The 26,600-nt window shown below is 41.0% G+C and overlaps 1 protein-coding gene across 5 annotated transcripts in view; it reads right to left on the minus strand.

Annotated features, from left to right (window-relative positions):
- Positions 1 to 26,600, minus strand: part of CNKSR2 (connector enhancer of kinase suppressor of Ras 2) — a 377,408-nt gene that overhangs the window by 320,829 nt on the left and 29,979 nt on the right. For all 5 annotated transcript variants that reach the window (XM_075913326.1, XM_075913323.1, XM_075913322.1 and 2 more), the window contains exon 2: positions 13,607 to 13,770. In XM_075913326.1, coding sequence (XP_075769441.1) covers positions 13,607 to 13,770 — 164 coding nt within the window. The remainder of the gene's footprint in view (positions 1 to 13,606; positions 13,771 to 26,600) is intronic.

Genomic DNA, 26,600 nt, shown 5'->3' on the forward strand with positions numbered 1-26,600 from the left:
TCCTCGTACAATGAGGGGTACAGGAGTCAGAGTAAGAAGTCCTCCAATTTGACAGTATTTTGACACTATTTGGAAATAACTGCCTGCTGTGTAGCTGCGGACTAAGTTATTTCAGAATAGCGTTAGTCATTTTGAAATAGTATTGCAGTGTAAATGTACCCATAACGTACCACTCCCCATCCCAGCATGACCTGCTTGTCCATTTCTATCTATTGAGAACTATGGGACTACCATGCCCTGTTATCTTCTGCACTTGTCAACTTTTTTCCAGCCTATGGAAAACTCCTTTTTGCCCTTTTTAATTTTAAATACTGCCAATGAAACTCTCTATTTAGGTTTATGTGCTTCCTATATAGCCCCTCCTTTTCCAAAATGTCCCTCAGTTCCTAGTAAACCTAAATCTCTCACCCGAACACCATCATTGTACCAATCCATTGAGACTCTCCAGTTCTGCCGCTCTAACTGGACCTTTGCATAGAACTAAAAGCATTTCAGAGAATTCTATAGTGGAGATCTTGGGCTTTAACCTCTTATTTTACAGCCTACATTTAGAATCCAGGACCTCACTAATCTTTCCACATGTCAGCAATATCTAAATGTCCCACAACTATTGGGTAGTCCCCAACACTGCACATACATCTATTTAATGTACTAATAGGTTTAAAACCTTTGCACCCAGCAGGCAATTCCACCTGTAGTCTCGCTCTCGGTCAACAAAAATCCAACTATCTGCATTCCCAACGGGGATCACCTTACCCGATAGTTAATGTGGAATCATGGTTCATTACCATGGTTACTTAATATTTCAAAAATGTATGTGAACATCAGAATATTTCTGGGGAAACTGAGTTTAAACACAAGTAATTGCAGTGGTTTTAATCAAAGTAGTGAGTCTTTCATTATGCTTTGATTGTACTGAGGTCATTCCACTGTCTTCCAGACATGAGGTTCACAATCATGAATCAGTTGTAGAGGAAGTTATGTCTCCTGTGCATAAGGAGATTGGCATAGTTCCAATGAAAAGTAGCTGTTAGGTAATGAGAGCGGTGTTTCCTCATTTAATTTAGGTCAATTCCTTGACGGCGGATGGACGAGAAGGATCAAAACCTTGAACGTGATCCCATGGTACGTAATCAGCCAATAAAGAAGGAACAGAACTAGATGATGTGCTCTTTGAGAATGATGTTACTAAACAGATGAGTTTCTATTTTTCAACCCAACTGAAGTTAAGACAGGTTTTTAGTTTCACTCTTAGATAGAGAGAATTGAAAGACATAATTTAGCGGTCATGAATTCTTATCTCACTGTGGCCACATATGAATCCAACAAGAATGAAAGAGCCTCCTGAGCAACAGTAAATGGTATGGGTGCTTTTGGCAGCTCAGTTATTCAGAAGCAGTTATTCAAGTATTCAGAAGCAGTATAGGCTCCAGGTGAATGCTAAGACCGCAGACATGCTTAGCAAGATGAAGTGGTGTTATAGAATTCATGAATTCTTCAAAGTGCTTCCCTACCACCACCAGCATCACCTCAGACTTTCCTGCATTCTGATTCTCTTGAGTAGCTCAAGATTTCAGCTAAGTCCTTGAAGAACTGGGAGATGATGCAGGTTGCATTTTATGGGCAGGGAATATTTATACAATACTGACATTTTAGTATGCATAATCTCCAACTCCCCTAACAGTTTCACAAAGATTTTGAAAAAGATTAGGAAAATGATGGATCACTGTGAGAAAGCAGAGGTGAGAGCTCTGGTACCTGAGAGGGAAGTAAACCTCACACTTCTTTAGATGCAGTCTGACAAAGCACAACTGAAACCATGTCAATATGATACCACTAACCCATACTGCACCTCTGCAGCATGACAACAGAATTCCATGTCAATTAGTGTACCCATATGACTATGGATGTACAGCTCATACACAAAAGAAGGTGATCCAAGAATGTAAACTGTACTTCCATGTACCAACCTGATTGGGAGTAGTACATGAAATAAGCAGTGGTGGCCCATCCATAGGCGCACACTAGGTGGTCGCCTAGGGTACAAAATTAGGCAGCCATTGAGGGGTTTAGAGGCGGGGAAAGTGGCACTGATTTTTTTCTGCAATTTACCCTTTTTACATCACTGGCTATTTCTTTCCCTTTTTAAGCTACTGGAGCCAAAACTATGCCCAGTGTAATGGGACTCCCCAATTATATGTGGAAATGGAACACCCCCATACCCAACCACTCCCTCACCTACTCACAAGCAGCTCCTGGGATAGGAGCTGAGCTCAAACACTATGCTCAAACACTATTCTCAGCTAGTGTAAAGGCCCATAAAAGACTGATAGGAGTTGGGCAAAATGTATTGAAGCCAACTTTCTTCCCTTTCCTGAACCAAGCACGAGGAAGGAATGATGGAACATCTGACCTAAAGTGTTTGCTGTCTAGGACAAGAGCATCATCTCAGTTAAAATCCCATTGTCAATGGATCAAAATGAAAATTAGTCTTCTAAATCAGTTAAGCATTGCAACACTGAGCACAGCAATGCCAGTAAGTAAACAAACCAGTCTAGCCCATTAGCAGCACTCTCCAAGTAGGCCCATGGCCCACTTGAGAAACACTAGTCTAAAGCCTTTTGAAAACCTGGCTTTTAATCCCTTAGACTATATCTGTCTTATCCTTATTATATATATATATATCAATTAGAGAATGTACCTGGCACTGCTTGGGTCCTTGAGACCGGCTGAGAGTAGAGGGTGGGGGTGGGGGGTGCAGGAGTTAGGGCTGGGAGATTTGGAGGGGCTCACCAGGGCCAACGGTTGCAGTGAAGGCGGCGCTGCTCTGGTGACGGCACCCAGGATCATGCTATGTGGCCAGTGGCATTTCCAGCGAGAGGGAAGCAGAAGCTGTTCTGGCAGGTGACTGGAACTGAGTTGCCTGGCCATGGCTGGTGGCTCCTCTGGATGTGGGGGTAGGGAGAAGAGAGCAAAGCAGCAGCTCTTCTGGGTGAGAAGGGGGGTACTAAGGGCTGCACTGCTCACCCCCAGCCCACATCTCCTTTGCGGAGGCACAGGACTGTGCTGGCCAATGCAGCTCCTCCCCCAGCCCCACACCACCACTTTGGCCAAGACCTAGTGGGGAGATGTTTGGGGCAGGGAGGCCACTTACCCTTGGCTTGTGGACAGCAATATGGAGAGTCCTGGGTCCAGCTGGCCACTCTCCTCCTGGTGCAGCTGCCTCCCCATGTTCACTCCCTGTCCCCCACACTCATTGCCTCCAGTAGTCATTCTCTCAGGGCCCTCCCTCTCCATGTTATTGAAAACAATTGCATACAAGGCACTTCCCATTTTCCTGGAACAACTATACACTGACCTTGCTTTAAGTTAGGATAAGAGGAAGCTGCCTACCAAATTTGATGATCCTAGATCTTATCCTTTAGGAAGCATTCTTGAACAAATGGACTCATAGGCTGTGTCTAGACTACATGCCTCTGTCGGCAGAGGCATGTAGATTAGACAGATCAGCAAAGGCAAATGAAGCCGGGATTTAAATGATCGCGGCTTCATTTACATTTACGTGGCTGCCGCGCTGAGCCAACAAACAGCTAATCAGCTGTTTGTCGGCTCAGCGCGGCAGCCATGTAAATGTAAATGAAGCTGCGATCATTTAAATCGCGGCTTCATTTACCTTTGCTGAACAAACAAATCTACATGCCTCTGCCGACAGAGGCATGTAGTGTAGACGTACCCATAGACGGATGGATGGATTCACAGACAGATGCACAAATTCTCTAAAATACATATGTAGATAATTATGTTTTGTAGTCTAGGTATATGTTCTCTCCTAGGGCTCAAAGGACTGTGGAAGAATACATACATCCGTAGTAACCAAAATATGAGTTATTACTATCTAAGAATTGGCCAGACATTGTTAGAAAATATAGAATAAAGGGCTGAATGAATAAAACCCAAAGTCCAATGGGCTGGATCTCTTCAGTAGTCTTTGGAAACCCAGAGTTATTGCAGACATCGACAAGAGAGCATCCATGATGCAGTTAAAGAACTTCTCCTTTCCTCAGTATGTAAATAAATAAATGAATTAAAAATTAAATTTATATCAAAACACTAAACTATGATGTGCCAGATGTGTAGTAAAATGAGGAACTTGATGGAATCTAATCTAATATATAAAGTTTGTGTACTAATAACTTGGACACTATAAGAGCTACCGCAACCAAACTTTGCATGGGATGACCTTTCCTCCAGGAGAAAGTTTTAAAGTACTTTTGGACCCAATTGGGCCCGAGCTCAAGCTGTAAAAATCAAAAAGTAACCTGCCGCGCTGCGCTGCAGGGGCTGCCCCACCCACCCTACGTCCCGTGCCCACTGCCTGCATCCCCCAGCGCTATCCAGGATTCTGCCCCTCCCACCCGTGAGGTTACATAAGTGACCCTTTTTCCCACCACTCCCCGCGCCAGTACGCAGTGCCCCGTCCTCCACACGCACCTGCCCTGCCCCCTGCGGCACCTGCAGCCCCGGGTGCGAGCTGGGGCGCCCCTCCTGCATGTAACCTCCCCTCCACCCGGGGTCGCACCGCCCCTGGGGATGATGCAGACCTATATTTTAATTCCTATAGAAATCAGTGCAACTTTTCTACCATTCAAGAAAAGATAATAGACTACTGTTTTTGCTACATTTTGTTCTTCCGGTTTCCCGAGCAACACTGGGTAACTCCAGCTAGTATTTTAATAAGTATAAAAGGGCAGCCGAATATAAATGATACAACGTAGGACAAAATACTGTACTCTTAATGACAGGGTTCATTATTATTGATTTCTTCAGTTTAAGTATCAAAGTGAAGTAGTAAGTCTAATGTTAGCATACACTTCTTGACTGCAATCGAGTTACTGAAATAAGCAGTAAATAAAAGGACTTAAAACAAATAGTATGTATATCGGGATGCTTGACCACATAGTGGAATAATTAGAACTGTAACAGTTTAGTTAATGCCCAGACTTAGCTGGGATATATATCTCTATATATAGATATATACGATGATATATACATTCACACATGCACATATACACCTCACACTCCCACTACTGCCGTTAAAACAAGAAGAACAGAAAAGAAAGAATTATAGAGCCGTTCCAGCCTGCTGGAGAACAAGTTCTTGAATGGTGACAAGTATCAAAGGGATAGCCATGTTGTTATTCTTGCAGATTCAGACTGAGAAGTCCTGTTGCACCTTATAGACTAACAGAGTTATTGGAGCATAAGCTTTCATGGGCAAAGACCCATTTCGTCAGATGCAACTGATGAAGTGGGTCTTTGTCCACGAAAGCTTATGCTCCAATATATCTAGTAGTCTATAAGGGTACGTCTACACTTGCTACCTAGTTTGAGCTAGGGATGCAAATGTAGGTGACCAAAATTGCTAATGAAGTGGGGATTTAACTATCCTGCGCTTCATTAGCATGATCTCGCCAGCGCATTACTCTGCTCAACAGCTGTTTCGAAAGTGAAAGTGAGCGCCGGAATGTGTTTGTTCGAACCAAACTCCTTGGTTTGAACTAATGTTACTCCTCATTTGTAATGAGTAATGTTAGTTCGAACCAAGGGGTTTGGTTTGAATAAACGCGTCCCGGTGCGCACTTTCACTTTCAAAACAGCTGTTGAGCGGCGTAACGCGCCAGCGAGATCATGCTAATGAAGCATGGGATAGTTAAATGCCTGCTTCATTGGCAATTTCGGTTGCCTACATTTGCATCCCTAGCTCGAACTAGGGAGCAAGTGTAGACGTACCCTAAGGTACCACAGGACTTCTCGAAGTTCTTGAAGTAACTGCATTGCGCAGTGGACTCTTTAAGTTAGTTTGCAGAACATCAGTGATTAGAGAGGGACATGGTATAAATGATATGAACTTCTCAGCAGCTAGTACATTGTTGATAGAAAAACTGGAACTTGAGTAAATATCACCGCAAAATTGTCCAAGGGGCCCATAGAAAACAACTTGCAGAGGTAAATTGCTCAGTGGCACAAGCCAGCTGGCATTCATGCTCATCTCATCTAAAGAAGTGGGTTTTGCCCACAAAAGCTCACGATACTATATGTATATTTTTGTTAGTCTCTAAGGGCATGTGCTACACAGCAAAGTTATTTCGAAATAACAGCCCTTATTTCGAAATAACTTTCCCAGCATCTACACAGCCAAACCGCTATTTTGAAATAAATTCGAAATAGCAGAGTGCTTATTTCGAATTTGATAAACCTCATTCTATGAGGAATAACACCAAATTCGAAATAGCTATTTCGAAATAAGTTCTGTCTAGACACTTATTTCAAAATAGGGGTCCTCCAGCCTTTCCAGGGTGCCCTGGTGGCCACTCCAGCCTCAACCAAGAACACTCCACTCCCTCCCACCCCATCTCCGGAGCCCTTAAAGGGGTAGACTCTGGCCACAGGGCCTGTGCCAGCTCCAAGCCTGCCAGCCCAGAGCCAGCAGTCACTGCCCCTGACCCAGTGGCCCCAAAACATGAGCCAGGCAGCCAGTGCCAGCCAGCCCTCCACTGCTCCCCAGGAGCAGTCTTCCAGTTCCCAGGAGCCTGCCAGGGCCCGGAGAAGGCGGGTGCCTTCCTCGTCTATGGTGGAGATCATGGACTTTATTCAGGTTTTGGAGGGGGATTCCCCCAATATCCATGATCTCCACAGTAGATGGAGGAATGCGGCCATCTATGGCAGGATAGCTGCCAGCCTGACCATCAAAGGCCACATGCGAAACCAGGAGCAGGTTTGCATGACAATCAAGTTGGTCCGGCAAGACCCCCAACACTGAGCCCTGAGCTTCCCCTCTCACTTCTTCCCCCCTCGCTTCTTCCCGCCTCCTTTCCCCAGTCTCACCAGAGTTTCATTCCCTTCCCCCCCCCCAGTTTTGTTAAATAAAGAGAGTTTGTGTGCATGAAAATATGTGTATTTTATTTGACATCAGGAAAGGGAGTTAGGGAGGGGTAAGTGAAAGGACGTGAGGGAAGAATGAGGCACAAGCCCCCAGTGGGGCAGACCAGGGAGGCTCTTAGTGCTCCTCAGGGTGGAAGCTCTCCCACAGGGCCTCCTGGATACTGACAGCCCCACGATGGACCTCCTGGATGGCAGCCTGCAGAAAATGCAGCCAGGCTCGCAGCAACACATCCAAGAGAAGCACCAGAGTGCCCAGGGGCAGCTCTGTCTCCATGTTGCCGAGTGCTGTGGTGTCCCAACTGAGGGCAACCAGAGCATGCAGAGACAAAATGCTTTGCTGTCCCTCATCGAGCTAGACAATCAAGCAGGGAAACCTGAGAACTGGCTGTCCAGGGGGGTCCCTTGAAGCACAGACCTCAGGCAGCAGCCCCATACAGTAAGTCTTGACCTGGTGCCCTGCCGGAACTGGTTCCAGCTGGCCTTAACTGTGATTCAGAGTCCACTCAGTGTGGACGCACTATTTCGAAATAGCCAAATGCTATTTCAAAATGCATTTTGTGTGTCGACGCGTTATTTTGAAAAAAGCTATTTCGAAATAACTATTTCGAAATAAGCTATTTTGAAACAACACTGTAGTGTAGACATACCTTAAGGTACCACAGGACTCCTCACTGTTTTTAAGGTATTACTCAAGATAATTGTACCAATAGTTATTGCCTAACTTGTCTTACACAAGCTAATGTGCAAAAAGAGACTGGAAAATTCTAGCCCCAGTCCCCTCAAATCAAGAGCTATCCTTTTTGTACAACAGACCTGAAGTACTATCTTGTTACTGATTAATTTATCAATCTGTTCTTGTAGGGGAGCCTGGACTATTCTGCTGTGACTATAAATGGTGATGTCTGCCTTGTCCACAGTGCAGATCCTTAAAAGCAAAACCCAGGCCTGTCTCAAGTCTGATGCATATAAGCGTGCAGGCATGATTTGGGAGAGAGAAGCTGTGAGAGGAACGAATGTTTTGAATAACAATGCAGATTAAGAATGGTACGTGAGACCATGTCAACAACACATGACAAGCAACCTTGTACTGGTACTTCTGTTTCTGATAAAACAAATGCACCCATACAACTATCAACTACGCACATAGCAGCAACATCCTGAGCAAGATATACTCCAGATATAGGCATTGGACAATTTACATATCCTACACAATACATGATCAATTGGTAAATATTACTAGAATGACCAACTCTTGCTTTGCTATAAAATGGGCTTAGTAGGAACAATCAATAGGAGGGAATGGGCAGGACTGACCCACAGGTCCTGCTTCATATAACTAGAAGTAATTAGGGCCTTCACACTGGTGACCTAGTGCATGGTGTTCCGACGCGTGGGAATCAAGAGAAGCACAACCTTCTCCCTGGTATTGCAGGTAGCATACGGGTGAAGAAGAAGTGAATTAGGCTTTATTATTGCATTATAATACATCTTCTATTAATTGCTTTTGCATTGCTTTTCACTATATTAATTGCTTTAGAATTTATAGTATTTAAAGCAGGCCTGCACAACATACGGCCCAAGGACTGCATGAGGCCCACAGGGGCTCACTGTGCAGCCCGTGCTGACTACGGGCAGTGCGGCCCCATCCAATCCGCCGGCCGGGTGGAGGAGCAGAGCGCCGCCGGGGAGGAAAAAGTGCGGTGATTCTCACTGCCAGGCTGCCTGCATGCAGCTCCGGCGCGAGAAGGCATGGGCGGGACACCGGCAGATGCCAGGACGCTGGCGTGACATGGCATCGTGACGTCAAAAAGGCTTAAAAAAGGATTTAAAAAGGCTCCGGCAGCCCCACAACCTGGAAGGCAGAAGCCAGGTAGGGGAGGGGAAGGGCTTGTGCTGAGGAGCAGGGGGCAGGTCAGGAGAAAGCATCAAGGGGCAGGGTGAAGGAGACACAAATGCCAGGGGGCCAAGTAGACATATGTGGGGGGGTTTTGTTTTTTTGTTCGACAAAAATTTTTAGCCCGCATGTTCGGTATTTTTTGGGAGAGCATCCCTACTTGCGGACCGCAGCTGTTTTCTTTGGAGTAATATGGCCCTCGCTGCTTTCCGAGTTGTGCAGGCCTGATGTACAGTTTAAATTGTATAGCAATTGTTTTTAAGGCTTGTAAAACAAACAACTGTATTAACTGCTTAAAGCTTGCAATAAATAAGGAAGTGGTTGAGTAGCCCGGGAGTGTCCTGGTTTCCCTTGGATATAAAATAAATCTAACCACGTGACAGTTCTAAAATGTCTTCTATTTATTATGTTGACATGTCTACAGAAGAGATTTTAGAACAAAATGATAAATTAATCAGTAATAGATCACCAGAACTGAATGATTTTCACCAATGAGTACTAAAAGAACTTCAGATATGAAACTGTAATTCTGATCTGTGATATATAACCAGATTTCCAAAATTGCAAGCCACGTGCAGCTTTTTTATCATTAAAGTGCAGCTACCAAGCCACCTCTGTTCTGGACGCCCATTCCTAATCTACTAGACTGTGGGGTGAGAGAGCTCAGAAGCTCTATCTTGCAGTGACATGGTGGGATAGGAGCTTCTGTTGAGCAGTGAGGAGAAGGGTCTCGAGACATCAGCATCGCAGAGCTTCAGTAGGAGTTGGGCTAAAACCCCAAGCCTTGGTTTCTGTGCTCCAACTCTCAAACTTCAGAAGATTTTCAAATGTGGCTTGGAGGGCCAGTAAGGTTATACAGTCCTCTTAAAATAAGGGATAAGGGATCTTTCGGAAAAGGCTTTATTTTCCGAAAGATCCGCATCTAGACTGGCGCTTTTTTCCAGCAAAGCTCCAAGCCAGAAAAAAGCAGCAGCCATTTTCATGCAAATGAAGTGGGGGGATTTAAATCCCCGCTTAATTTGCAATTGTGATGTGTCTAATTTGCATCCCTTTTACAGAAAAGGAATGCAGTCTAGACACAGCCTGGGGGTGACCAAACTATCACTGAAACAACCCTTTCTGCTGGGCAAAAACCCAAAACAAATCAACTGACCACATTTTGAAACTGGGTACTTAATTAGTAATGAAGTGTATATGTTATAAACACAGCCAGAGTTAGACTGTGTCTTTGTTTTGTAACAGATTCCAAACAAGACTTATGTGTAGTATTAAAACTGAACAAGTTACTGTTCCCAAGACTGCAGAAAAGTATCTCTCTACCAGAGTTAGGGTCCTACCAATTTCACATTCCGTATTGATCAGTTTCACAGCCTTAGTGTGTTAAAAATAGTCAGTTTCAAGTTTTCCGATGTTTATATGTGAAATGTCACAGGGTTTTAACCATGAGGGGTGTCATGGCGCAGACTCACCACCATAGTGCACCTCCAGTCCAAGGAATTAGCTTGTTGGATACCTCCCTCTAGCTGGTGTCTCCTCATGTTTCTCATCCCAGGGAGCACCCAGTTCCCCTGTACCCACCATGTCTCAGTGACCCACTGTCAGTCTCCATCTACAGCAGTCTGTAATGGCCACTCATCACTGGCAAAGGGGTATGAACCTGCTGCCCCTGCCTACCATGGCAGCCCCGTAGCTTGGTTTACCAGAGCCTCCCCAGCTCTGCCTGTCTTCCCAAGCACTGCTCTACCTCCAGGAAGCCTCCTGCTTTCCTGGCAGTGAGAGCCCTACTGCTCTCTATCTAGAGCAGCAGTCAGTTCTCCCTCTTCCTTCTTTATAGTGCCCCCAGCTGGGCCCTCATTAGCAGAACTGCCTCAGCTGGGGCTTCGCTCTCAGCCCTCACTCAGGGCTGGGGTTTTGCCCTTAAAAGGCCAGTGCAGGGCAAGTGCCCTGTCACAAGGGGTCCTGACCCAAAAGGCAGTCATGGGTGGATACAGGATTGCTACTCTTACTTTTGCACTGCTGTTAGTGGGGGTTGCTGCCTTCAGAACTGGGTAGCCAGAGAGCAGCAACTGCTGGCCTGATGTCCAGATCTGAAGTCAATATTGTCTCCAGAATATGGGGAAGCCTTACAGGGGGGTGACCACCCAGGGCCCCATGATCACTGGTCCCTCCCCCCCCCAACTCTCACAGCCAGTCCAAGCCCAGTTTCATCCCTAAGTGCTAGGCCCAGAGCAGGGGAGGGGCAGGGCTGGGGAAGCTGAAGCTGGGAGCTCCTACCAAGCATCAGGCTCCAACTGTTAGTACTGGAGGGGTTGGGAAAGAACAGATTTCTTCTTCCCCTGCATGGGCCATGACTATCAGGGCTGGGTCAGACCCACCTCTGGGAACTTGCCCCAGCTGCAGGAAGTACCGTGACTGCCATCCTCACTTCTGTGCAGCCTTCAGAGATGGTTCCCAGCCAGCCACCACTGAGGTTCCACTGCATCTTTCAGCTGGGCTCTGAAGGCAGCACACCCCTGAAGCTTCCTGCAGCTGGGGGAATTCCTGAAGGTGAGTCTAGAACCATGTTCATTTCATTAACAGCTTTACACAGCCTTTCAAGTTCCAAGCGTATATAGACATAAATGAAGTCAAGTGCAAACTTCTGGAACTGCACTTAGTCTAAGCAATCTGTCATAAATGTAGGAGGTGACCGACATTAGTTAGGAGTATTAAACAAATCCTGGGGCTAATATAATTCTTTGGCAAATAGGTTAAAAGGGCTGACTGCTAAAAACCCATTGGGAAGGAGACCAAGGTGAATTGGCATGTAAGTAACAGACCAAAATATCTTGTGTTCTAACTTTGGATTGTTTTTCCTCTTTTGCATCAGCAATATATTAATAACCAGTTGACACTTGTGACACACTATTCTGAAGAACTCAGTCACAAATTAAGGAGTGATTAATGTAAGTATTGTTTCCTATTGCAATTGTCTGAAAAATGTAAATGGTAAAACTAGCCAATTGTCTAGTTTGTGCTAAACAAATCATAGTTCAATTTTATTTTTGTTTTCTTATATCCTTGTACTATTTGTTGCTACCGTTAAGGATATGTAATAAACTCAAAATTAAATTCAACTAGGATTATTTTTTTTAAACAATTGAAATTGGAAGAACTCTAGGAAGGGTGACACAGGTCTCAGTTAAGTCCTTGTTTAAATGAAATTTAGTTACCTTTCTTACATACCTATAAAATAACACTGGTCACTAATGTCTAAACAATAGCACAAACTAAGCATGCTATTTAACCTTCAGTACAAATTCCTCATATTCTGTGCATGTAATCCAATTCCATTATATTATTTTATTTGTGTAGTAACTACAAATGTATGGTGCACCTATTTCTCAAAAATAAGTTATGGTAACTGGGCTTGAGGAAACAAAAATATTTCAGCTATGACAAACAATGCTGAATCAATGTAACTAAATGCTTTTATGAAAAAGATACTTTCTCTGTCATGTGCATGCTATTGTGCAGGAACTCCAGACACACTAATTTCAATTTTGTTTCTTCTGAGAATTAAAATTTGGTTTTTTTACATTTTCATCGCAGTTTATAGTTTCTAAAAATATTCTATAGCAGATAACCTACGTTACATTCCTCTGCACACTTGCTGTAGTTCTGAGAAGATTCCCTTCCATGCACATAAAGAGATATATGTACACACACGCACAATTTTAAACATGTGCAGATATCCCAGAGGTAAATTCTCCTGTTGCACTCAAGCGCTGTGTGGAATTGTCATTAATGGTACAACTTGACAGAATGTTCTTAGGGAAAAGAATGTTCAAAACCAAACCTCTATTTTATTTTTTGTCTTACTGTATTTCCCTCTTCTTTCTAATTTTCTCCCATCTCTGCTCCAAACCCGCACCAAATACATGATAATATGATGTACAGACTTGTGACATGGATAAACACGTCTGGCAGACACCCGAGACCACAAAGCCCTCCCAAAAAAGTATTCGAACCCTTCGTTTTGTATTCATTCCATTAGGATTTGGCTTCCCTACAGATGCTTTTGAAGTCCTGAAAGCTAGCTCTTATTAAAAACCGCAGTAATTTGGAAAATCAAGAACATCATCCACTGTCTTCTCATTTTATAATCCCATGCCTAGTAGTAGCACCTATCCCTCAGCTGAAAGTGCAGACAATCTTCTTAGTGAGTGTTATACCATTCATGTCTGTAACCAGATGTCAGGAAGCATACACATTATTTACACATTAGATAATTATTTCAATGGTTAATCCTTTTTACTGTGAAATAAAAGCAACTATGTTTTAACAAACTGGAATAATCATCCAACATGGAATTTATAATACTCTAAGGGAGTGCATGAAAGGGACACTGGAAACTGACTTGATTAATGTCAGGACCTTTTGTTTTTAAAGGGCAACCAAAACCCAATTATTGAACTCCCATAGAACACTTTCACATTACAATTTGAATAGAAACTAGCATTTGAGAAGAGAAAGATGATCTAGCATGGGTTGATTTCTTTGTTAAAGCTGATGTGCAGGCCTCTCTGTTAGCTGATTAATTTAATAAACTGGTGCCACAGATTTGATGCTTTCTAATTAGCTACTCAGCATGATGGCATGCACTACTTGCATTTTACATATATAAGCAATTTCATATTTTGTGTCAAGAATTTGTTGAACTATTCAGCAATTTCTCAATAATATACAACTCCCATTTTTCTTTCATCCCCTCATTCCCAGGAAGTTTACCAGTGCACAGAGCAAGTCAACAGCTTCCAAGATAAGTTCCTGGTGGCCAATTCGGGTGACTCCTAGATCCTCCAGTTCTTGGTGAGTAATACGTAGTAGCTGGTCCCCACTAATCTTCTCTCTCTCAAAGTTCTTAATATACTGCTGCAGGCAATCATCAAGACCTACAAGAACAAAAGTGGAGAAAGGAGGAAAAGTCAACAACATTCTGGACTCCACAAATAAAAAGCCAAACTACAAATGGACTAAACAAACAAAAGATCACGAGGGATATTTGCAAGAACACCAGGCAAAATGTTTAAGCATTAAAAAATATCAAGGGATCTAATTCTATGCTGCACAGAGAGGAGAGACGGGACAGACTACTCCTCGGGCGAAAAAGGTAGTTCTGTTTCCACCATTTATGGCAGTCCTGAATTCTTTTCTGTGCTACACATGTGAATCTGATACCTCTCCCATGATAGGTCTTCCAAGGACAACATCCTTAGGTCACTTATGGCAAACCAATGCTTCTGGGAATCTCCTGTCAGCTGCAGTGTGTTAATAGCTGCCATATACTAACAGAATAGTATATGGGATTTGGATTAGGGGAAAGAATCTGTCCCAAAGAGTGGGAGAGACTATGTGGTACACAAGGTCCAAGACTTAGAGCTTACTTCTGTACACATTTTTGCCTGAAGGAAAATACAAATTACTTGACATAACTTGTTAATGGTTTTTTGGACTAGCAGTATTTACTGGAGAGGCCTGGACAAACTTATGGTGAAACTTGCAGTGCATGTGCCCATACTATGTGAATTGTCATTAATCTCTGAATTGCATGAAGTCAATGACCGACACTAGAGTTTTATTAGGAGGCTGTTTATCCATCTAGAAATTCACTGTTTAAGATTTAATAAAACTTCTACACATACTATATTGAAAGTTACCCAGAGCCATTTAATAGCATTACTTAACAGAAAGCAATATCCATAACTAATTTGAAATGGACTATCTTTACTACAGAGACAAAGTAAGGGAGGTAATATTTTTTAGTAGATCAACTTCTGTTGGTGAGAGAGCCAAGTTTTCAAATCACACATAGCTCTTCCTCAGGTCATACACCACCCATCTTGTTTCTCAGGTGTCCTGGGAGCTATACTTGCGTACCTTTACTATAGACATTTTTACAAACAAACAAATCACAACTAGTAACAGGCATTTCTGCCACCCGTAACTTGATATCAAGGTAATAAGCTATCTACTCTTTAAAAATTGTTATCTTATTTGTGAATGAAAAACAGCACTTTTGCTGAATAATTAGAAAGCCCTAAAAATCTATCTAAAGCAGCATGAGTGCAAGAGCCCATATGTCTGCTGAATAGGAAATTGACAAGAGTCCCAGGCTATGCAGAAAATGCTGTGGGGTTTTGTTTTCGTTTGATATCCCCTCCCTCCCCTGTCCCAATCTCTTCATGCATCTTGCATCCTTATATTTCCAACTGCAAAAACAAACCATACATAATCATACCATATAAATACAAAAAACTTTGTCTTACTGCTCTGATTTCTAGACAGCAAATCCCATTCGCTTTCCCAAATGAAACTAGTCTGGGTCCATTTAAGGTTCTGGGCATAACTTGGTGCAGATGCATCTAATTACCTCAGCTCAGTGAGGCCTTCAAATGAAGCTCTGAATGGTCTTGCCAGCATTCAGTCCCGAAACTTACGCCACTATGGGCATGTCTACACTAGGAAATTATTTTGAAATAACTTAGTTTAAAATAATAACTCCTGAAATAACTCTTTCAAAATAGCATGTCCACACTACAGGAAAGCCTCAAAATTAGTCCAAGGCAGGCTCCCTTAATGTGGATATGCTACTTAAACTTAAAGCCCCTGGAAGCTTTGGGGAGTAATTACTTAGAATGACTCTGCGGCATAGTTATTTCAAAATAGCAGCAGTGGAGTGTCCACACTACCCTTATTTTGAAATAACTATTTCAAAAACATTACTCGTGGAAAGCAGGAGTTATTATTTTGAAATAACCAGCCTTTATTTCAAAATAACAGGCTTGGTAGTGTGCATGCTCCGCTTGTTATTTCAAAATAAAGGGTGTTATTTTGAAATAACTACCTAGTGTAGACCAGGGTTATGAGGCCTCACTACATAGCACCAGGGTCATGACTGCGGGTCCCAAAGCAATAAGTCTGCATCCCAGCACAAGTACATTTACATCAGGGAAGCTGTCAGTCCAGCCTGACAAGGTTCTTCTGTAGAGCAATGGGGTTAGAACAGTTTTTACAGTGGGGGTGCTGAGTACCATTGAATCAAACTATAAATCCCGTATATAATGGAAACCACTTCAAGGTGGCGCACCCTCCACACTCTTACTCCATGCTGTGGAGAACATCAGATGGCTTATTTATATTACAATACTAGAGGTCCCAATCATGTACAAACATGCAGTTCAACTCCAGGCTACTCTACAGTTTAATTCAAACTGCTGATCCAAGTTGCCATGTTTTCACTGCTATTTTTTGCCCAAGTTAGCCAATGCAGGTTAAGTAGCCTGGTATAAGAAAACACTTTTCTCCTCTTCCTCCATCAGCATAAACAAACTCACAGAGGTCCCAATTTAAATTTCAGATTTAAACATCTGAAAATGTTAAATTTACCAATTTTCAAATCCTATGGCCATGAAATTGACCATAATGAACTGTGAACTTGGTAGGACCCTATATGTTACATATATGCCAGTGCTTCCTCCTGTCACCACCACTGCAAAAAAGGCCACTTTCCATTCCTATACTCCAATTTGTGCAGTGCTACCTGCCTTTGCTCTAAAGCTTAAACTATCACTAATGCTGAGAAAAGAATTTATCTACTTTATTCAAATAGTATTGGCTACAAAAGAGCATTTATTCAGACTCACACATGCACCATTCTCCCAAACATATGAAACCAGTTTATACAATCTTTTTTTGAATAATCCATATTCATATACTTTCCCAGAAAGTTGTTAGGGGCCTTGTTAGGCTTTTGAAATTTGAGAGTCTCATTTTACAAGTTATTTCACATTTGAAAGCTTTCATATAACGACACATGTATTTTTGAAAAGAACTAAATATAGTACTTTATACTTAGTTGGCAGAACATTTTTTCCTGATGATACTACATGAATTATATATGTTAAAAAGTGTGTGAAAACAGAACAGAGACATTTGATGTCTTTTTCATAGTAGAGGCCAGTACATACTTTTGATATTTCTTCATTTAACAGTTCCCACACTGCTTACATAGACTGTGTGGGAATCATCAAATGAAACACTGATGTAATCAGCAAAACTAGTTTCCTATCACTACTAGCTAATAATACAAATTAAGAATGAGTCATTATAGTGTCAGTCAATACATGAATAGTATATGTCAGTTATAAAGAAAGCTACATTTAAATAGCCTTGGATTTTTTTAAGAGGGGCTTCTTGTATAGTTTTTAATTGTCGCTCAGGTATAAAAGAGACTGATGCAGACCATCTGGAGGAACAGAAATGCAGGCAACTGCCTGCATCACCAATTTCATAAAAACCAAGAAAGAGCAAAGCCATAATTTAAATGCAAACTCCAGGACATCTTGAGAATAGCTTGCCACAATAATGAATGAGCTGCTTTACTTCCTGTTATCCCAAATTAGAACATCCATTCTAAATAGCTTATTTTTGCCATTCTATTGCTTACTTAAAGAGCAATAGAAAACCAGGACCAGGTTTAGGAGCAGGTGACTGCCTAGTGATGGAATTGGAGGGAATGGGGAGATGGCACCAGGCTCAGGGTGCTGTTTTTGTTGTTAGCAACAAAAGGGGAAAGAGAATATTTGAAGTACAATGTTTCAGGTATTCTGTATGTGGATTCATTCTTCACTAACCTCCTAAAATGGTCTGAACCTCTGTAGAATCCCATAGAAACTTCATTCAAGTTTCTTGGAAGTGTAAAGAAAAGTGATGATAAAGAAGAATATGACTCATGAAAAGAACAGTAATAACAAAGAAAGATCTAGTTTACATGAAAAGCAGAGAACTGAAGAATTAGCCTTGCTGATGATAGAAACAGCAGTGAGAAGAAATACACACCACAAATCGATACATCAGATCCTATGTTATGGCAAGAAATCTTAACTTTGCTGATATTGATTCCACAATTTTGAATGCGCCAGGAAAAATCAGGGGTATGACATTGTCAGTAAATGAACAGAACTGACACTTCTCAATTACAGGGTGAAAGCATGCTTGAGAAAAGTGAAAAATGGAATAAGCATTGGCAAGTTTACTTGAAATCAATTAATAAAGTGTTCTGGTTTTGTTGAAAATATTTGACAAGAATGAAAAATCATCGCTTGCGCTTTCTGGGTACAATCACTGGCATAACTTAACTGTCACTCTGAATCAACATGAAAAGTCACCTGGCCATTTCATGGCCAACTCCAAATGGATGGTGGTTGAGTCTAGGTGCAAACTAAATAAATGCACAGATGCAGAAAACCAGCACATTATAAATGTAAAAACTCAGCACTGGAAGAATGTACTCCAGCATGTGATTTCAATTAGCCTCTTCCGTGCAAAGAATAATTTGGCTTTCTGGAGCTCTTTGGCTACGTTGTTCACTGAACATAACGGTAATTTTCTTGGTTTAGTAGAGCTCACAGGGAAACATGATGTCATGTGTGAGCACCTACATTGAATATTTCATAAAGAAGTTATAGACCGTCACTGCCACAAAATAATTTAAAATAAACTGACTGACATTATGATAAGAAAGGTGCTTAACAGATTGATGCAGCTCAGCAAAAAAGAAGCACTACACCATAATAACAGATTACAATCCCAAAATTAGTCAAAATGAAAATATGTCATTTATCTTAAGATTTGTTGATGGCGAGTATCGCTGTATCCAACTAAAGGGCACTTTATCTGATTCTAAGCAGTGGACAACATTACAGGAAAAGACCTAACAGAACCGTTTATGAACATTTTGAATAAAAATAAAGATTCAGGAATGGTGTGGCCTATGCTACAACAGCAAAAACACGAAGAAAGGAAAGTCTGAGAAGTGTAGCCATGTTAGGTTACGTCTACACTACACTGCTCTTCCGGAAAAAAATATGCAAATTGCAATTTGCGTAGCTTTTTACTCTTTTTTGGGGGGGTGAAGATGCTTTTCTGACATTTGGCCTGTCTTCACTGGGCCAAAAGTAAAGGAAAAAACCCTTTTTTGGAACATCCCTTCTTCCTCGTAAAATGAGGCTTACAGGGATGCCAAAAAAGCGCATCTGCTCTTCTGAAAAAATTTCGGAAGAGCAGATGAGTTTCCTGGATGCAGCAGAGCTTTCCCAAGATACTCTGTAGTGTAAACATAGCCTGAGTCTGTAACTTTAAAAACAATGAGTAGTCCTGTGGCATCTTAGGGGCTAGCAAAAATATACATATAGTATCATGAGCTTTAATTTGGTCTTTTTTCTCCACTTCTTCAGGTGAGCTTGAGTGGAGAAAAAAGGACTTTTTCGCCCCACTGAAGCAGGTTTTGACCATAAAAGCTTGTTATATATATTTTTGTCTCTAAAGAAATTCTTTTGAAATAACTACAGTTGAAATAATAACACCCAAAAGAACTATTTCAAAATAAGCTTATTCCCCAAGGAAAACAGGAGTTATTTCAAAATAACCAGCCCCTTATTTCAAAATAATGGGCTTGGTAGTGTGGATGGTCCACTTATTATTTTGAAATAAGGGAGTTATTTTGAAGTAACTCTCTAGTGTAGACCAGGGCTAAGGTGCCACAGGACTCCTCATTGTTTATGAAGAGAAGAAATAGCGATGTCCAGGCAAGGATCTTTGCACTGAATCCAAGAATTTTCTTTGCACCTTGTGGACTACCATTCCCTCAGTGGTTATGCCAGATGTAGCAGCATCTTCTTTAGATTCAGTATCTCTCTTCAGAGAATTACAAAGGATATTTGTCTTTTGTAACATCCTGTACCTCAAAAGAACATCCTTCGTACAAAATACGCCTTGCAAGGTATCACTCCAGTAGTCTTGATCTGTTGAACATTTATATTCTGTTGGATTGTATGTGCTGATCACTGTATCTGAAGTTATGAATATTCACTGTGAATCAATATTTCAAATGTTTGTTCTTGGAGTGGCACCTGGCGCACTGTGATAGAACCATTCAAGGTAATGGCCAATTAAGAAACACAATAGGCCAAGAAAGAAGCTTAACTCCATCTGATGGACTTTCCAATGAAGGTTCTAGTCAGGATATGGGTAATGGCCTCAGCTATGACTCATTATAGCATGCAAGAGCGTGTGACCAGCTAATGTGACACTGGACTCTATCTTGTGGCTTCACTTTTCCATAAACTGTGCTGAGGACTACTTGGAACAATGATTCCTTGCACATGGCAAAAAGCTATAAAAATGGGGAAGCAACGTTACCACTTGGCCTCACTCCCCCCACAATTGAACACCTGGAACAAAAACTGGGGATATGGTCCCAGGCTGAAGGGATTTCTTACCTGTTCATGGAAGATTGATGGACTGTTTGTACCATCAGTGTAAGACACTACTTGATTCAGATCCTGTCTAGCATGTAGAACACTGCTTGCAATTTTATTTCTTAGGTAACCAACTTTGATCTGTACACTGTCACATTCACTTAAAATCTCTCTTTCTATAGTTAATAAAATCTGTTTTATACTTTTTAACTTAAAGCAGTGTGTTTGAAATGCAAAGGGAAATCTGCTCAGGTTCAGGAGCTGAGGCACCGTCTCCTCTACATTGAGGGAGAAGCAGTCTGGATAATATATTTACACTGGTCAGGCTTTTGACCAGGGCAAGACCAGGGCTCTGAGGTCCTAGGCTGGGCAGCTGAGGGGAAATGGCTGAAACTTCTCTGTTGTTGGTTCATAAATGGCTAGTAAAGGCATACATGTAATAGCAGCTAGATGTGTCCCTGCTTGTGTACTATGGCTGCATAAGTGGAGAGGACTGCAATTTGTCACATCCTCATAGTGAGAAAGGAGGCCCAATCTGATATGCCAGAGTACTCAGCAGTACCCTGTTGCAGGTTGCAATCCTGTTTTTAGCATTATGACGTAGAAGATCCTCCCGGGCAATGCTAGAACTAGCGCAAGCCAGTGAAGCCAAGTCTAGAATCCCACATAAAAACCAGATCACTGACTTCAATTTCTGGTCCAAGTAAACTTTGTAAGCAAGGCATTACAAACAAACTCAATCGATGCACAAAACAAATGTTACAACTTTGATTAGAAGCTGCTTTGATTTCATTGTGGCCTAGAGAGAGAAGAGATTCGAAGATGCCATTATTGTTGCCAAAGAAATGGTGGATTACTTAAGAATAGATCCTGTTTTCAAGGAAACTTGTAATCATCAGAAAAGAGACAGTTCAGTTCTGTGAGAAGAGATGAGATTATGGGAAGCTCAGAAGAAAAATTCAAGAGTGAGGGTTTTTTTACACATTCATTGACACTGCTCAAGTGTCTACCAAAGAGCAAAGTTTGGATATATGAATCAACATGAAAAGACCGGGGCAGTTTTGTATGCTCTTAGTAAGCTGCCAGTGAATAAAAAAAGACTCTTGAATAATTGTACAGACCTTCAGCGGATACTGACACATGGTGAATGTTCAGACACCAGTGATAAGTCTCTATATTCATTGGACAACTTCACTCACATTTTGCAAAGCAGGAAGCACTCTTTACTCCCAGTTCTCTCATTCATTCATGACGCAGAATTAAAGGACAGTTCTCCTAATGTGTGAATAGCTTTGTGAGTGGTGAACAGAGCTTTTCGAAGCTCAGGCCAATTAAAATACATCTTCAATCAATGAGAGCTGACAAGAGACTGACATTGCTTCCTATTTTATTGCTTGAAAATGCCATTGGCCAGTCTTTGCCTCTCTCTGATGCTGTGCTTCAGTTCATGGTGGTAAAGGTGAGAAAAGCAACCTTTTGAACTAGAAGACTAGGATGAACATCCAAAAATTGTCACTACAATAGAACTATTTAATACTGGTCTTCCCAAATGTTGGTGCACAGTTCAATTGCTTGATATTTGTACATTTCATTTATTCAAATTAAAAGGTTTCTATAAGCTTATCAACATATTTATTTGCTTATATGTGGTATAAATAAATACAGATTTAGAGATGCTTATATGACAGGGTTAAATCATTCATGCAAATCATGCGTCAAGTCATGAGATGGGTGGTAAATGAAAAAAAAATAGAGTATTCAAAAGTTTAAGAATAGGGAGGGGACCACAAAGGTTTTCAGTTGCTATAGCCTCTTTTTGGTCCAGTCAATTGGTATTCCAGTGGTCCTTTTAACAGAAACTGGGCATTGCCATTGTTCTCCATGTGTAGAGGCTTTTGTTGTAGGAGCCTGACATTAACACCTAGCAGTGAGAGCCCAGGAACATGTTACCCAGCAACAAATCTGTGGCCAGAGGTAGAAAACATGAGACCTCTGTGCACTACTGAGTTCCCTCTCGGGCAGAATAAATATTAATTCATATTGTGCATCCTAAGGGGCAGGAACTTGCGATGCAAGGTGGGTGACATAATACCCTTTATTGGACAAATTACTATTGGTGAGAGCAACAAGCTTTCAAGTCATGTGGAGCTCTTCTTTAAGCGTCTGTGTGTCTCAAAAGCTTATCTCTTTCATCAACAGAAGTTATTCCAATGAAAGATATTCCCTCACCCACTTGATTTCTCTAATACCCTGGGACTAACATGGCTACAACTACACTACATATAGTGTTAAGGTTGTCAGGACAATCTTTGGCTCCATTCTGTATATGTACTATGCCTGTACGTTTTTTTCATTCTAGAAGAAATAGCATGCATGTAGTAGCAAGCTAATTTAGCAAAGTAACACAAATTCACAAGGAGGCAAAGGAATAGGATTTTTTTTCATTTTCCATTTTGTTCTATTCTTTACCAGGAGAAGGAAAGTAACATCCTGTAGGAGCTAAAAGGAATAACAGAGGAAGTGTTGGGATATTCAGATTAGACTGGATCTAGAAAGCAAAGAAATGTAATTGGGGCAATGGGAACGGTTCCAGTAGCAAGGTCAGATGAAATAGGCATTCCCCCCATGTCTGCTACTACTACTCTAAATTAAATTAAAGTTTTATCCTGCCGTTGTGATAAAACTTTCTTCTATTTTATGCCTGCAGTTTTTGCCATTGACAAACTTGAAACTCATGCTCTTCTTTTTGCTATTTGTTTCAATATACTCATCTGCCAACTCAGAATGATAATTTCAACATTGCAAGGTCAAAAGTTCACAGAAGAACTCATTTTCTTTTTTTCTTTTTAAATTAAAGCTTAAAATATGGAGAATATTGCTAACTGCACAACAAGCTCCATCTAGCTAGAGACATAAAGGACAACAAGAAAACACTCCACAAATATATTAGAAGCAAGAAAACAACCAAGGTCAGGATAGACCCACTGCTCAATGAAGAGAGAAAAACAATAATAGAAAATGTTCAAATGGCAGAGGTGCGTAAAGACTTCTTTGTTTTGGTTTTCTCCAAGAATGTTGGTAGTGATTGGATGCCTACAATACTGAATGCTGGAGAAAAGGAGGTAGGTTCAGAAATTAAAACAGGGAGAAAACAAAGTTAAAAATTACTTAAAAAAATTAGATGTAATCAAATCACCATGGCCTAATGAAATGCATCCTAGAATAGGGTTGTTAAATTTTGATTAATTAACAAATCAGATAGTCCATCAACAATTTGACTAGTCAATAAGAACTAGTGTGTTCCGCCTTTGAAATGTACAAGAGCCCCAGTGCAGGCTCTTGTACATTTCAAAGTCTGAAATGCCATGTGGAGCCTGGGGCCAGAGCGGAGTCCCCCACTGACCCCGGGCTCCATGCATGCACTTCCACTTTGAAATGTACAAGAGCTGGAGGTTTTGTACATTTCAAAGATTGAAACACAACGTGGAGCCCAGGGTCAGCGTAGGACTCCCCACCGGCCCCGGGCTCTACACAACATTCCAACTTTGAAACTGGGGACTCTTGTACATTTCAAAGTTGGCTGCCACTGTGCCCCTGCCTCCTCCCACAGAGCTGGAGGTAGGGGGCACCGGCTTTTAGGCTGGATCCTTCTAGCTCCCCCTTCTTTCCTTGCCTTACTGCCTCTTTGTGATAGAGGCAGCAAGAGGGGGGGAAGCGACTAGTCAACTAGTGTGATGACTATTCTATAAGATTTTGTTTATCAGATAGTCGACTAGTTGATTAGTCGCTTACCTCCTTAACCAGCTCCTTGAGTATTCTAGGATAGGGATGTAACTGAGCCCTTAGTTATCATCTTTGAAAAGTCATGGAAGACAGGAGAAATTCCAGAAGACTGGAAAAGAGCAAATATAGTGTCCATCTATAAAAACAAATAAGGACAACTGAGGAAACTACAGACCAATCTTCTTAACTTCTATATCAGGAAAGATAATGGAGCAGATAATTAAGAAATCCATCCACAAACATCTGGAAGATAATGAGGTAATAAATAACAGTCAGCATAGATTTGTCAAGATCAAATCATATCAAAACAACCTGATAGCATAACAAGCCCTGCGTAAAAGGGGGAAGCAGCAGACGTGGTTTACCTAGACTTTAGTAAAGCATTTGATATAGTCTCAATACACTAAGGAAATAAAATGTAGGTGGGGCTGTTATAAAGTGGGTGCATAACTGGTTGGATAACCATTCTCAGAGAGTAGTTATCAATGGTTCATAGTCATGCTGGAAGGGCATAACTAGTGGGGTTCTGCGGGGATCAGTTCTGGGATGAGTTCTGTTCAATATCGTCATGAATGATTTAGATAATGGCATAGAGAGTACACTTACAAAGTCTGCCGATAATACCAATCTGGGAGAGGTTGCAAGCACTTTGGAGACTAGGATTATAATTAGGGGTGTTAAAATTCATTTAATTTAAAAATTATGTAACCACTGAAATTTTCAGTTGTCACACTGTTACATGTGGTGTGCTGGTGCGTGCAGAGAGCTGGCTTTCTATGAAAACCAAGTATCAATGTACCTGATTATTCTTCTCAATGGAAGAAATTGTCATTGTTTTATATAGGGCTATTTTTGTGGCTTATAAGTGATATATTGTTCCAAGTGTAGCTGTGGCCTTTGCACACCAAAAATGCTGAAGCATGCTGAAAGTTTGTGTGGTTGTCAATGGGAATAGAAATGTCTTGGAGGTAAAGGGAGAGGGAGGGGGTGCCTGCCAAACAACCCACAGCTGCAGCAAAAGTCAGGAATCCCTTGAATGAAGCCAACACTAATACATCAAATGCAGACATTTACTCAAAATAGTTTGCTATGACTGGCTCCAAGGGGGAAGAAGATGATATGCATTCAACATGGTATTTGATACTTTAATTTAAACAACCTTCTTTGCCTTGTGTTGGAATGGTTTAAAGCTTCAAAGTTCAGCACAATTTGAGAGTCTTAGTTGTAAACTAGAGATAGACCAGAAACTACATTAAACGTCTATTTACACCTTAATTTTGAGGAAGTTTAGATCTGGATCCAAATTTTGCAAATTAAGCACATATTTACTAATAAAAAAATATAAAAGTATTTTAGGTATTACATTACATTAAAACAATCCTCCAGTAACATGTCCAAGTATTATCTAACATTCTTAGCACAAAGTGAAAATATCTACAGATAGTTTATTGCAGTGAAGCTTTCCATCACGCCCTCAAACCTTTCCTTTATAAAAATTGTTTTCATAAAGAATGATACTCAACTTGGCACAGTAGCAAGTGAATTTATATTTTCAGCCTTTGACCATTGCAACTTCTGAAGAAGCTGGACAAAATGGTTGTTAAAACCATAAAAACAGTAGGCAGTTTGACACCTCAGGTTAAGGTTATATTTAATAATAAATTATTTGAGATACGTATGTAGAGGCTCCAATCCAAACCAGGCTCCCAAGGTACTAAGTGCTGTACAAACACAAGCAAACATGGCCCTAGCCTGAGATGCTTAAAAAATAATTTAAAAAGTTAACCTCTGTCTGTTACAAGCTGGGGCTGAACGACAGGGGATGAATCATTTGATAATTGGCCCATTCTGTTCCTTCCCTCTGAAACACCTGGCACTGATCGCTGCTGGAACACAGGATACTGCCCTCTGCATACCATTGCTCTGACTCAGGAAAGTGGTTATGTTCTTTAATAATTAAAACTTCTAATATATCTAATACAATTTCTGTCATTTACAGGTTACTCTTTGCAATAATCAAAACTAAATAGTCAATCAGCACTTTTCCTTCTAGTCAGATTTATTTTTTGGTTTTATTTCACTAATATGCTAGTTCTCCCTTCACCTCTCTCAATTTATTGTGCCAATCATTTAATAAAACAAAAACCTTCTTTCTGGCCAACCCATCCTCCAGTTGCAAATCAATTCAAAGTAGCATTTTATCTCTGTCTTGATTGTCCTGGAGACCGGGGGTGGGGTGGGGAAACAACTAGAAAACTCATTGTTTGAGGGCTGTGATTTGAGTTTACTGCATTAAACACAATGCTGAAACATATGGGCTACAAATATTACAGAAATAATGTCTACAAACTCAACACTTTTTTAAAGTTCTTAGTACTTTTCTGTTAAAAAGAGAATTTGTAAAACCTTTAATTCAAAACCTAAATGATGGACCTAGAAACTACATGACAATGTCTTTTTATACTATAAAAATATAACCTTATGAATATGTTAATTATGTATGCAGGTATAAACTTTCATAATTTGTATTTGCCATCTATAAAAGATCCATTTATATTTGGTCAAGCTCATCTTATTATTTGTGTATTTATATTGTTCAAATCCCAAAAATGGTAACCATATATTTTAAAGTGTCCTTTATCCTTATATAAGGCTGCCTTTAATTTTTCCATTGAACAGAT

Source organism: Pelodiscus sinensis, chromosome 1, assembly GCF_049634645.1.
Source record: "Pelodiscus sinensis isolate JC-2024 chromosome 1, ASM4963464v1, whole genome shotgun sequence".
Lineage (NCBI taxonomy): Eukaryota > Metazoa > Chordata > Testudines > Trionychidae > Pelodiscus > Pelodiscus sinensis.